We start from the raw sequence: 13,247 nt of genomic DNA on the forward strand, positions 1-13,247 counted from the left end.
TAGCTGTGGAAATGGTGAATTTGTACTTGGACTTGTGGTCTGTGGACTTTGTTGGGTGCCTCTGCCTTTCTCCCATTTTCTGCAGCCATATCCCTATTGCCAACCTCCCTTCCCATGGGCTAAAATGAGGGAGACTGAGCAGAAAGGGGTGGATTGCTGCAGAATTGATGGGGGAGTGCCCATACCAGAATCACCTGCAAATACTCATCCATGCATTTTTCATAAATTCCTCCAAGGTAATTAAATTCAGATAACTGTTTAAATGACCTACTTCTCACCATGCCCAAGAAACACTCTTAACCCAAAGTTTTTATAGGAGCTATGCCCTGTCTATCCATCTACAGATAAATTCTCTATCCCATAATCAAAGTCAGAGGGCAAGAGGCAGATTATCGTTACCATTGAGACTCAGAACCACCTCAGGGCACGAAACCCACCTTTTCCTGACCCCCTTACCTGCTACCACTGAAATCATCTTTCGAGTGGATGGTGGCCCTAGGGTCCAGCTTGCTGGGCTTTCTGGGGTCCTCTGACACACACCCAATCTTGGAAGCGGCTGGCACTTGTGAATTCTGCCTCTGTAGAATGTTCTCTCTTTGCTGCCTCCTGATGGCTTGTCTGGCTTGCCCTGCTTCTAAGCAATATACACCATCAAAACTGCAAAATCACTGTGGGTGGGGGACCCAGTTCATTTAACAAATACTTTATTTATTTATTTATTTATTTATTTATTTATGAGACGGAGCCTCGCTCTGTCTCCCAGGCTGGAGTGCAATGGCGCAATCTCGGCTCACTGCATTCTCTGCCTCCCGGGTTCAAGCTATTCTCCTGCCTCAGTCTCCTGAGTAGCTGGTATTACAGGCACAAGCCACCACGCCCAGCTAATTTTTGTGTTTTCAGTAGAGGTGGGGTTTCACCATGTTGGTCAGCTGGTCTCGAACTCCTGACCTCGTGATCCACCCACCTCGGCCTCCCAAAGTGCTGGAATTACAGGCGTGAGCCACCATGCCTGGCCAACAAATACTTAAAAAAAAAATTTTTTTTTTAGAGCAGTTTTAGATTCACAGCAAAACTGAGCAGAAAGTAGAGTTTTCACAGCCCGTCTTCCCCGTCAACATCCTGCACCAGAGCAGATGAATACCATTTTGATTTTCTTCTATTGTTTTTCCTGACAGTTACTCCTTCACCCCACTAGTCCTCCAGTATCCTCTGTCCCAACACGCCGCTATAGCACATCCCTTACTGTCTTATTACAGTGGAAGAAATAACATACTGTGTGCTTACAGTCTTTTCAGTTATCCTGTATAACAACCCGTCAATCTTATGGCTTCATCTTGCCCTAACATAGCCCCTGTGACATAGGTAGGGCAAATATGACCACCCCCTCCCCTTTAGAGAGGGAACAAACCCAGAGAAGTCAGGTGGCTTGAGCAAGGTACATAACTGAAAACTAGAAACTAAGACCCTTGCACTTTATGGAAGTCAAGAAGTGACCTTGTTTGGCTAAAGCTCTGATTTCTTTATCCTCTTGACCATTTACCACGTTTCCTAATGTGGCTACGCATGTGCCTTTGTCAAGCTGGATGTTGAAGTCCAGTTGAGTCTACTGAGCTTACTGAGTAATAACCTACTGCAGCTATTTTTCCGCTATACAAAAAGCTAACCCATCTTCTCAGCAGCAGATGTGTGTGGCTGTGGTGGAGAGATCCTTGTTCTCCATATGGGAGAGGGATGCCCTGCTTGACTACTGACTGGTCTGTGAGACCAGTCGTGGCTCAGCCAGGGGATATTATGTCTTACTCTCAGTATCTGACTTTGTCCTTTCTCTCCAAGACATTTAGATTCCTGAAAATAATAGGAACATTTCAACTATCTGCTAATTAAACAATAAGAGATCTATTACTTTCAACAAAAAAGGGCAGCTGTTATAGCACAAACACTGAAAGCATCAACAGACAGGGGCCCAGGTTTGAGATAACCATGGCAAAACATCACATTTGCATTGGCACCAGCCTCTTTCAGCCACCATGTATAGTCACCAATGGTATGATATCCACTTCCAGAGTGTGATCAAAAGCTAGAGCTCAAGGCTGGTGCTGATGATGATGGATAAGCTGTCATATGATCCATAGCTCTGACCTTGGCAACTCCAACATTTTCTTTCTTGTGTCAGTGTTATAATTTTGGCAGCACTGAATGGCTGTTTCAAGATGGGTTCAATGATCAGTCCAGCATGGAATTGAATGTCTCCTCCAGCTGCTGGTTGGCAAGGAGGTATAGTGAAAATAGTTACTGGCTGGACTATAGGTCATGGAGAAGTTGCTGGGTTTATTTCTGTCCTTCACAAGTGAGACAGTTCCTAAGAGCCCACTGAATGGAAACTCAAAGACTTTTCCCACTAAAAGGGAGAAATGATGTGCCATCCCAGAAACCTACAATAGCAAAGGCCAAGCGTGTGTGTGAGGGTGTGTGTGACAGTGAGCATGCTTTTGAAATCGCGGACCACTAAACACAACACTCTGCCATGCTTGCGATTTTGCCTCCGAGATATTATGAGGCAGCAAACTAACTGCCTCACTCCCACCCGGCAGGTCTCGGTTCTAGAGGTGGCTTTGCATATCCAGAAAGTAGCAAAGAGAAGCCATAGACATGTACTATGCTCATATGGATGACAAGAGGAGGAGGGAAATCAGAAAGTATATAGAGAATAATTTGGTGTTAAGAAAAGATTTTATTTCGTGAATGAACTGAAGAGACATGAGCATGTGAACAGACTGAGGGGAAGATACCAGCAGAATGAACATTTAGTAGAAGCGAGGGAGGTTGACTGAAGGGTTAGGTCTGCAGGAGCAGTTTTGGGTCATAACCTATAGGGTATGTAGGCCTGGGTGTAGATGACTTGGATAGTCAATAACTTGCAGTGAAATTTAAAATTTGGAGTGAGAGGTAGGCCGGAAGCCATTTCCTTCAGGGCTAGTTTATGCTACTATGTGAGCTACCCATGATGCTCTCAGTCATTTCTGCTTGAAGACTAACTCCTGTATTTGTGTAATGAGGTTCCACTTATCAGGACGGATGATGACTGGGGGTAAAAATATAGTTGACCCTTGAACAACATAGGTTTGAACTACATAGATCCACTTATATGTGGATTTCCTCTGCCATCCCTGAGACAGCAAGACCAACGCCTCCCTGTTCCTCAGCCTTCTCAACATGAAGACCTTTATGATCATCCATTTCCACTTAGTGAACAGTAAATATATTTTCTCTTCCTTATGATTTTCTTAATAACACTTTCTTTTCTGCAGCTTACTTTATTGTAAGAATATAGTATATAATACACATAATATACAAAATATGTGTTAATTGACCATGCTATCAGTAAGGCTTCCGATCGACAGGCTGTTAATAGTCAAGTTTTGGGGAAGTCAACAGTTACATATGAATCTTCAACTGTGAGGGGGGCTGGTGCCACTAACCCCTGGGTTGTTCAAGGGTCAGCTGTACCTTGGAAAGACAAATGATGGAAGTCCTTCTATGTGATTCCATCCCACATAAGTAAAAAAGGAAAACGTTGTTAAATCTAGAAAATACAGAAAAATAGTTGTCATATGCTACAAGAGATTGGAAAATTGTGGGTCAAAGTAGCAAGGCATTAAATAAAAAGTCAAATTCAGGGTATCTTAAAACAACCAATTTCTTTAATTAGAAAGCAACAAACATGCAAATGGCAAGTGTAGAAATTTATTTGAACCAACATTTTCACTATGATGAAAATTATTCTTCAACATCGATCCAAGCTCCCACATTTGAAGGTTAGGGAAAATATTGCACTTTGCATTTTCTAGCACTCCTCATACACGGCAAAAAGTTTTAAAAACATTCTGCTAGTTTTGTTTTATACAATCTCCCAAATTCATGCACACAATCATTCCAAACCAATGTTAGGTTATCCCCAAAAAAGGGAAAAACTCCAAAAACCATAACCTTAAAATTTCACTAAAGCTCTGTAAAGAAAAAAAATATAATAAATGTCTTATACAAATTTCAGAACATTTAAGTGCTTGCCAAAAAGAGTTTATTATTCCTCATCCTCATTTTCATTCTCTTGACCAGAGCCTTCTGATCTGTCACCCTCCAACCGGTCTGGAAACACAGATAAGAGAATCGCAAAGAGAAATACTTTTAGTAATTACAATTATAAATATTTTTCAATGCCTTTTATTTAAAACTCATTAAAAATCAGTTCACCACTATGTGTGGATGTTTTTTAGAGGTAAATAAAAGAGTAGAGAAAACACAGTATTATTAGCTTTGATTATGCATGTTATTCTAAAACATATAAAAATGAAAAAAGAAACCCACTCCTATAATCTTGATATATTATATTCTACTGCAGTGGTTTTCAAACAGTGTTCTTTGGAGTCTAGGTTTCTAAGGAGGTACATCAGGTGCTGCAAAGGGGAATGAGGAGGCAGCTGTGTGAAAGAAAATATGTGGACCATTGTTGAGGATTTGTGTAATTCTGTTTGTAAAACGATTTTTTTAAATTAAATACTATGTTCCAGGCATTGTGCTAAAACCTGAGGATACAATGGTGACCAAAACAGATTTAAGTTTCTGGTCTCAAGGAGCTTATTTAGGTTAAATACTCAAGTGAATATAAACTTACAAACTGATGAGTACAGTATGCTCTGTCAAGTTTTCAGGATTGACACTTGCTATTCTTCTGCTTGGGATACTTTTGCCCAACTCTTTAGGTATAAAGGTTCTTACTCATCTCAATACAACTATTATCCCCTCTGTGAAACTTCCTGGACATTTCCAAACAGGCTATCTGCAGAATTTTGAACTCCCTCCTCCACATTCTAGAATATCTTGTATGAACTTCATAATGATGATCCTAATTACAGTAACAGTTGTTTGCATGTCTTCTTGCAGACCAGACTGTGAGTTCCTGGAGGGCAGGAGTTACTTCTTTTTATCTTTATATCCTCAGAGCCTCGTATAGGATGTTCAATGAAGGTTTACTGAATAAATGAATGTAAGTTTTATGAAGGTAAGATACATTACATGAGGGTATTGTGAAGAAGGCAACAGAATGAAATCACTACCACCACTGAGATGGAACTAGAATGTTTCTGCCCCAGAAACATTTCCACATAGTAACATGGAAAATATTAAGGTTAAGCATAAGGAAAGCAGTTCAGTCCCACTGTCAACAGCAAGAGAAGACTGAATCCTGAGATTTTATTTATTATCTACACAGGCTTAAATGCTCCCACTGGCTCCTAGGTCAACAGCTCCAAGAAAAGTACACTGAAGGGACTATATATCCCTTTTAATTGTTTAATTGTCCAAGTGAATTAGATTAAATCTCCTCTATACCAACTCTAATCCAATGTCAAACCAATGAGATAATGTATGTGTAACCTTTATAACCTTAATTATACAAATAAGTATTCAATATAAAATAAATGAACAAAATGAATAGACCTTTATAGATCAGTAAGGAATTTAAACACAGTAGAAGAATTTCTGACCAATAAAATGCTACCTAAGGGATATTAGTATTAACAAATTACATTGTTTTTATTGTGTGATACTTTCAAGAGAGAACAAAACATGAAGTTGCTATTCTACTTAATTAGGGCTCAGGAATGGGAAACCTGAGTTTATGACTGAATATATTCAAGAAACCTATTCTGTCATGTTAGAGCATGATAAAGCAATAACGGCCTATTTCAAAGTTGGCAGGCTTCTTACCCAAATTTCTTTTGGTTGTCACATTATAAAGAAGATGGGGTAATAGAGAGTTAAGAAAAAATGTCACAGCCTTTAAATCAGTAGTGGTTAGACTTTTGCACTCAGAAGCACACAATAAAGAGACAAATGAGGGCTAAGAGTCTTTTACGATAGGTGACAGAATAAGTGACAGTGGCTTCTGAAATGAGGAAAGCAGAATAGTTGTTCTCTCCTCAAATCCAATTCATTTAAATGATGCACAATCACCTCTTCCAGAATATAAGCCCAACTTCTTGGAATAAATTAAATCTTCTGTTCATGAAATGCTACTGAAGTAGTAAGGCTGCAAAGCAGTTAAACACACAAATCTCTGGTTGGCAATTATGGACAAGAAGGTCTGAAGAACAGTGTATTCTTTTACATAAAAACTGGAAATAAGAATCACTTCTATGTATATTGTTTTTCAAAAGTAGGCAACGTCAAATTGCTTTTGTAAATAAGGTTTACATTTGTAGAAAGGTTCCTTTTATTCTGTTAGAATATTTCTTCAGGAAAGTATTTTTGGCGGGAAAGATATGATATGAAGAAATACTGAGTTTGCTGCAGACAGAGGGAAGGTAAATAAGAAAAAAATTCCCCAATGGAAGGCTGTGTTCCACAAAAAAATACTGTTGTTTTATTTTCCAGGCTATCCTTTACAAAGAATTTATTTACTTTCTTTAAAAGAAATAATACAAACTCATTGCTGGCTAGAGATTTGATACTAGATGTGTACTTATTTACTAGATTATTCAATATCTATTGAGCCAACTACTATGTGGTAGGCACTGTTTTAGGAGCCTAAAGACCCAGCTGCCAATTAAGACAAACTGGGTCTCTGCTCTTTATAAGCTTACTTTCTAAGGAGGAAGACAGACAACAAACAAGGTACCACCTGTATTTTTCTCCTCTAATCTGTAGTAAGACAATAAATAAAGAAACTAAAACTTAAGAGTGATAAGTACTTGAGGAAAATAAGGCAATGAACAAAGAATGACTAAGTGAGAGGGAAGAAATGAGAAGACACAGAAAGCAACTTTAGATTGGGTGACCAGGGAAGACTTTTCTTTCTTTCTTTTTGAGACTGATTCTCGCTCTGTCACCAGGCTGGAGTGCAGTGGTGCAATCTCGGCTCACTGCAACCTCCGCCTCCTGGGTTCAGGCGATTCTCCTGCCTCAGCCTCCTGAGTAGCTGGGACTACAGGTGCGTGCCACCACACCCAGCTAATTTTTGTATTTTTAGTAGAGACGGGGTTTCACCATGTTGGCCAGGCTGGTCTCAATCTCTTGACCTCATCATGATCCACCCGCCTCAGCTTCTCAAAGTGCTGGGATTACAGGCATGAGCCACCACACTACCAGGGAAGACTTTTCTAAGGAGGTGATATTGGAGCTAAGTCCTCAATTGTATGTGAAGTCCTGGGGGCAAAGTTGGGCAGAGGAACAACAAGTGAAAAGGTCCTAAATGTGCTATTAAGCTTGATGAGTTTGAGGAAGAGAGGCCAGTATGGCTAAAATGTAGTGAGCTAGAAAAAAAGGTGGACTGAGTGGAAGTCAGAGGTTGGCAGAATGTATGTCATGTAGGACCTTGAAGGCCAGAGTAAGAAGTCTGGGTTTTACTTTAAGAGCAATTGGGAGTCCCTGAGAATTTTAGGAGGGGACAATATCTAATTTGTGTTTTAAAAAGGTGGTCAGCAGACTATAGCCCATGGGCAAATACAGCCCACTTACTGATTTTGGTTTTGTCTGACACAGAGTCTCGCTCTGTCACCCAGGCTGGAGTGTAGTGGCGCAATTTTGGCTCACTGCAACCTCCACCTCCCGAGTTCAAGCGACTCTCCTGCCTCAGCCTCCCAAGTAGCTGGGATTGCAGGTGTGCACCACCATGACCAGGTAATTTTTGTATTTTTAATTTTTTGTATTTATCTTTTTGTAGAGACGGGGTTTTGCCATGCTGGCCAGGCTGGTCTTGAATTCCTGACCTCAGGTGATTCACCTGCCTTGGCCTCTCAAAGTGCTGGGATTACAGGCATGAGTCACTGTACCTGGCTCTGTTTTTATAGATTAAATTTTATTATAACAGAGCCATACCTGTTCATTTACATACGGTCTATGGCTGTTTTTGCATTACAATGGCAGAGCTGAGTGGTTACAATAGAAACCATATCTGGCTATTAACAAAAAAATTAATTGACCCATTTTGAAAGGATCCCTCTGGCTGCTGTGTGAAAATCAGACTGAATGAGGACAAGAGAAGTAGAAGCAGGCAGATCAAGGGTATGTAAATATTAGGTCTACTCTGGAGTAAAGTTAGTATCACTTACTGATGGAGTCAATCTGAAAACGATTTAATAAGTTACTGTGATCTCAATAGGATGACAGGCTTTGCAAACCCATGACAGAGAAATGATAATTATCTGTGCCAAGGTCCAGAGGTATAATGGGAAGAATGTCAAGAGATAATGCAGGGTTTTATAAGACATGTTAACACATTTGGACTCTACCCTAAGAACATGTGTGCGCAAAGGAGAATTTTACACAGGGCAGTAAAGTGATTCTAAGACATTCTAGAGGAGTCTAGAATGATCCATGCACACCATTACCATCTTTTCAAAGCCTCTCAAAACTTCCAGGGATGTCAGAACTGCCTTTCCATTTCAAGAGGCCACTAGACTAGCAGTCTTTAGTGCATTATTCATGAGATGAACTTTGGTTGCTTTTTAAAAATGTAGAAGCTTAATCTCTATCCAGCTAAAATGAACCAGAATCTTTAGCAGGTGAGACCTAGGTAAGTATTTGTAGTTTGTAAAAGCCCTACAGGTGATTTGAAGAGGATCCTTCATTAAAAATCATAGCTCCAATAGAAAGAAACTGTCTTCTATCTATTCCCTGGACTTCCTAGGAAGCCTTCTGGAGTAATGGATGAGCCAAGAGGTACTTTGTGGCTACCATGTGCTTATTTGATCCAAGTCCATTTTTAACTCTCCTGAACATGCACACATTATTGTACTTGGAATGCAGGACACTGGATAAGAGAGGAAAAGAGTGGTTGACTAACTGACCCATCAAATAACTAGATATCTTAAGGATAAGGGCAGCAGAAATACAACTCTTGGGCACTTTATTCTATCTAGTATTTTGTATAAGAGAAGCAAGAAGACAAGCTGACTAAATCAACTAGAAATTGTCTTTTTGATTGCTGGCAAAAAGAGATGAAAGAAAGAGAATTTTTATATTATAAAACATCTAATTCTAAAACCAAAGAAGGATGGTAGTAGCTATTAACTAACCAACCATTGCCACATTAGCACAAATTAGATTTTTGTGCAACTGGAAAGAGAATTTTCTGCAGGAAAACTACTGAAGAAGAGCCATCCACTAGATGGGTAAGCACATTTTAGGTGTCATTACCAGTAAATGTTTTTCTTGTTTTAAAATGCGGCTTCCTCAAATGTGGAATTCAAATGGATGAATTTTACGGGTTACTTGCTGTTATTGAACAAAATATATTTTTAAAAAGTTAAAGTGTTATTATAATTTAATAAACAGAGGAACCCAAAGAAGTATTACAAAAACATTTTGTTGGTCTACTAACATTTTTTGTTTACATTCCAGGTTTATTTTTTGTTGTTATTTTCACCATTTGAAGTTTTCCCTCCTTCCTGGTAATAGTTAACATTTACATTTGAGGATTATTTTCTCTCTAATTCTTTTAATTACAAACATATGGGTCTTCTTTCAATTTTTCAGATGTGCTACACTTTCTCTCCTCTGTAAGGGCTGAGAAAAATGCTATCTGCTGTCTACTTTGTGTGGAATACTTGTTTCCATTCCCCACTCTCTCTGAGGAAGTGATATTTAGTTCATTGCTCATGCAGTTCTTAAAATAAGAAGTTATCTTAACAGAGTGAGGATGGGAAGGGACAGCACGATTATAAAAACGCTGAGGTGGGAAAGAGTTTGATGTATCCCCAAAAATCAAAGAGGGCCAGTGTGGATGGAGTAGTCACAGAAGAAAAGAATGCTGTAAATCAGCTAGAATAGTTTGAGATTAGACCATCCAGAGGTTTGCATGTCATATCAATGATTTCAATATAGTTCTGTAAGTGAAACTTACAGTTCAAAGGGAAGTAAGGGCTTGGTAGCTAATTTCAAATTCTGGCTTTAACATTTATCAGTTGTGTGACTTGTAAGTGAAACTTACAGTTCAAAGGGAAGTAAGGGCTTGGTAGCTAATTTCAAATTCTGGCTTTAACATTTATCAGTTGTGTGACTTGGGCTAACGATTGGAGCTAAATGAGGATAAAACTGTGAAATAATTAGTATAAGCCTGATACATTATAGTTACTCTATAAATGGTAGCTATTATTATTAAATGAGAGCTAATACCAAACCTATAGAGACATTTATGAAATCAGTGAAGAGTGATAAACTCTTTTGTTTGATAAACGTATTTTGCTTATAACAGATACTAGACCTTTTGTTATAAATTATTCGATTCCTTCTTGAATATTAGTTGTGATATATGCATTTTTATGTATGTGTGGCACTGCACCTCAGAGTTTATCTAAAACAAAAAAATACTGAAAAAACAAACTGAGGTATGTTTCATTTCTTAGCATGTAACGTTTATTTTTGTCTGGGCTATGACTGATTTTCAACAAACCTACCATTAAAGAATATGCACTATATCTTAAGGTCTACAAATGTAGTTCATGAGGAACTAAGTTACTGTGCTAAGAACAAGCATTCACAGAAATCCTAGTTTAGAAGTTAAGCTACCTTCATTTTGTGATATTAAAAAATATATAAACCCCTTTAAAGTAGATGTTAAATAATAACATGTTTTTCAAATATAAAAGTGGTTTTCGTAGTATACTTAAAGTTCCTACCAGCTCGGATATGATTCAGTGAAGCCAACATCCTCAACATGAAAGAGGCTGGAACTGTAATGGTGTTTCTAGTTTCTTCCAGCATGAGTTCATTTCGAGTTATAACCTACAAGGCAAGTTAAAAATCATATCAAAGATCAAAGAGTAACTGTACCTTTTCCTTGAAGATCAGGCAAACAATAAACAATCAGCCAGTACCAGGAGGAATTACTTCATTCTTTATGCATCTGATGTCTACATTTCTGCCTTAAGTCTATTCAATGCCAAACAATCACTGTAGCTTGCATTTAAAGGAGGAAGGTCAGAGAACACAACTCTTTCAACTGGCAGAAAAACAAAGGTCAAACTTAAAACATGAGGCTGCTTAAAACAGTTAAGAATTTAATTTAGCTTTTACTTGCAATTTCTTTCTGAGAGCAATTTACTTTGTAGGTTCCTTGTTTTCCCTACAGGAGAACTGATAACTTTAGCAATACAATACAGTTAAATTACTATCCATGGGCCACTTGAATCCGTTCAGAAGATGTTGCCTTGACTGAAGCAGAGTAGTCTTCAAAAATAAATTTTGGGGCAAGGGTTAACAAGGAACTGAGCCTTAAGTACCAAGAATAGTACTTGAATATTCGTGAACATCCAGAGATGCAATATGTAACCATGAGCAAAGGAAAAAAGTGGAAAAGCAAAAAACATGGCAAAGGAAAAAAAGGATGAAAGGAAGAGTATCAGATGAAGAGAAAGATGCTACTCTGATCAACAATTCCCCAATACTGAAATAATAAATTCCCAACTCATTAGGGTGCCTCACAGGGCCCTTTATAATCTTACCCTCACCTACCTGTTTAGTTTGATTGAGCTACTTTTGTGCATGTACTCTAGGGTTCCAGGCACACTGATGGTTCATTTACCCTCTCATGCTTTGGCACATGCTGATCCTTCTGTCTTAAATGCTCCTTTGCTCCCAATCTGCCTGGTGAACTATTCTCAGACTTCTGTCCAATTCTTATTTCTTCTGTGAAGACCTCTCCACCCCATCTACCCCACTTACAAACACAGCTGTTCCTCTCTGTGGGCTTCCGAAACACTGTGTGTATACCTCTGACGGACACAGACCCCACTACAGTATGTTCTAGTTGTTTACATTGTCTTTCCTACTAAACTCTGAGGGTAGGGCTTTATCTTTTTTAAACCCAGCATTATGTATAACATACATCAAGTGTTTTATAAAGGTCTATTCAATGAGTGAAAGTATACATGGGAATTGTGCTACGAACAGTCAGTCTAGAGTAGTGGTTTTCCAACTTACTAACATTTTTAGCAATGGATTCTCATTTTCATAAGAAATAGTATATGAGAACCCACAAATAAAAACCCTGGCTGAAGTTGGGGAGGAAAGGCCCAGAGTAATGCCTTCCTATTATCTACCTTCCCTCTCCCAATCCCAGAAGAAATCTAGAGCTCCAAAGAACTCAGGTTGAAAATACCGTTTCAACAGGCTTAAAAATATCTTAAAATATAATGATAAAGGAAAAGATTCTTCAATCATTTGTGCTGCTATATACTAATTCTGAAAAAGAAAGTTCCATTTCCTTTTTAAGAAAAACTCAAAATGGAAAAATAGCTATACTAAAAATGGAAAAATTGCTATGCTTTTGGAGAAACAGCCATAATAAAATTATTTTCTTAAAAGGACAGAATTTTTTGTGTGTGATTCTTTATTGTAATGACGTGAATACTCAAACCTGTTTTTCTTAAACTACACACTAATCTGGTATTACTGATGATCAGTATTATAATTAGTAAGCTACTATTTTGATTTTACCTCCCTAGTATTATAGACATACTTTTATCTTAATTTTTCTTTTTCTTAAAATTTGACCTCCTTAACTGCATTAACTTGTTTCATATTAGCAACTAATAATAAACTGTTTTAATTTTTCTTAGGGAAGCATTTTAGGAACAAATTGAAATATGGTCTATAGTAAGTACAATAAAAATCTTACTTCATCAGCAAGTTTTCGGTTAAAAATCCTTGACTCTTCTAATGGTGACCAGATCTTTATGTCATAATCTATGCCAGATGAGGCTAAAACTAGAAATGAAATTTACATATTAATATGAAACCTAGAAACATGCCATTAATTCAAGACATGCTTATATGATGCATATATGTATATATAGCAAAACTGAGCTTGAACAGCAATTGTACACTACACATTTAACTGTTAATTGAAAATATTATTTTGACAATTTCCTAAAGTTATCCTAGAACATAATTTTAAGACCATGTTGAAGTCACTCCAATTCACTGTTGAGGTCACTTATTCATTGTTCTTTTATGAGATATGTGGGCAATATCAAAAAGAAGACAAGAGCAATGCTCTTTTGTTCTGATAAATTAATTCAGACATGGGAAGACTACAAATGACTGGATGTTCAATTTGGATATACAATAAAAAGTTCAGTCATAATCAAACCTCTTACAGCTTGTAAAACTTAGAAGAAATATTGGGAGGATAAACTTTCTAACCTATTTTCTTTTACTTTGTGCAAAAAGCAGATTATAGGGGTGTC

General features: G+C 37.9%; 1 protein-coding gene across 13 annotated transcripts in view; it reads right to left on the reverse strand.

Annotated features, from left to right (window-relative positions):
* Positions 1–3,679: 3,679 nt before the first annotated feature.
* The window catches only part of DCAF6 (DDB1 and CUL4 associated factor 6), a 141,524-nt gene continuing 131,956 nt past the window's right edge, over positions 3,680–13,247 (reverse strand). For all 13 annotated transcript variants that reach the window (XM_031658856.1, XM_031658855.1, XM_031658850.1 and 10 more), the window contains 3 exons: positions 12,677–12,765; positions 10,677–10,782; positions 3,680–4,146 (listed from right to left, as the gene is read on the reverse strand). In XM_031658856.1, coding sequence (XP_031514716.1) covers positions 4,082–4,146; positions 10,677–10,782; positions 12,677–12,765 — 260 coding nt within the window. In that variant the 3' untranslated portion in view covers positions 3,680–4,081. The remainder of the gene's footprint in view (positions 4,147–10,676; positions 10,783–12,676; positions 12,766–13,247) is intronic.

This window comes from Papio anubis, chromosome 1 (assembly GCF_008728515.1).
Source record: "Papio anubis isolate 15944 chromosome 1, Panubis1.0, whole genome shotgun sequence".
NCBI classification, from domain to species: domain Eukaryota; kingdom Metazoa; phylum Chordata; class Mammalia; order Primates; family Cercopithecidae; genus Papio; species Papio anubis.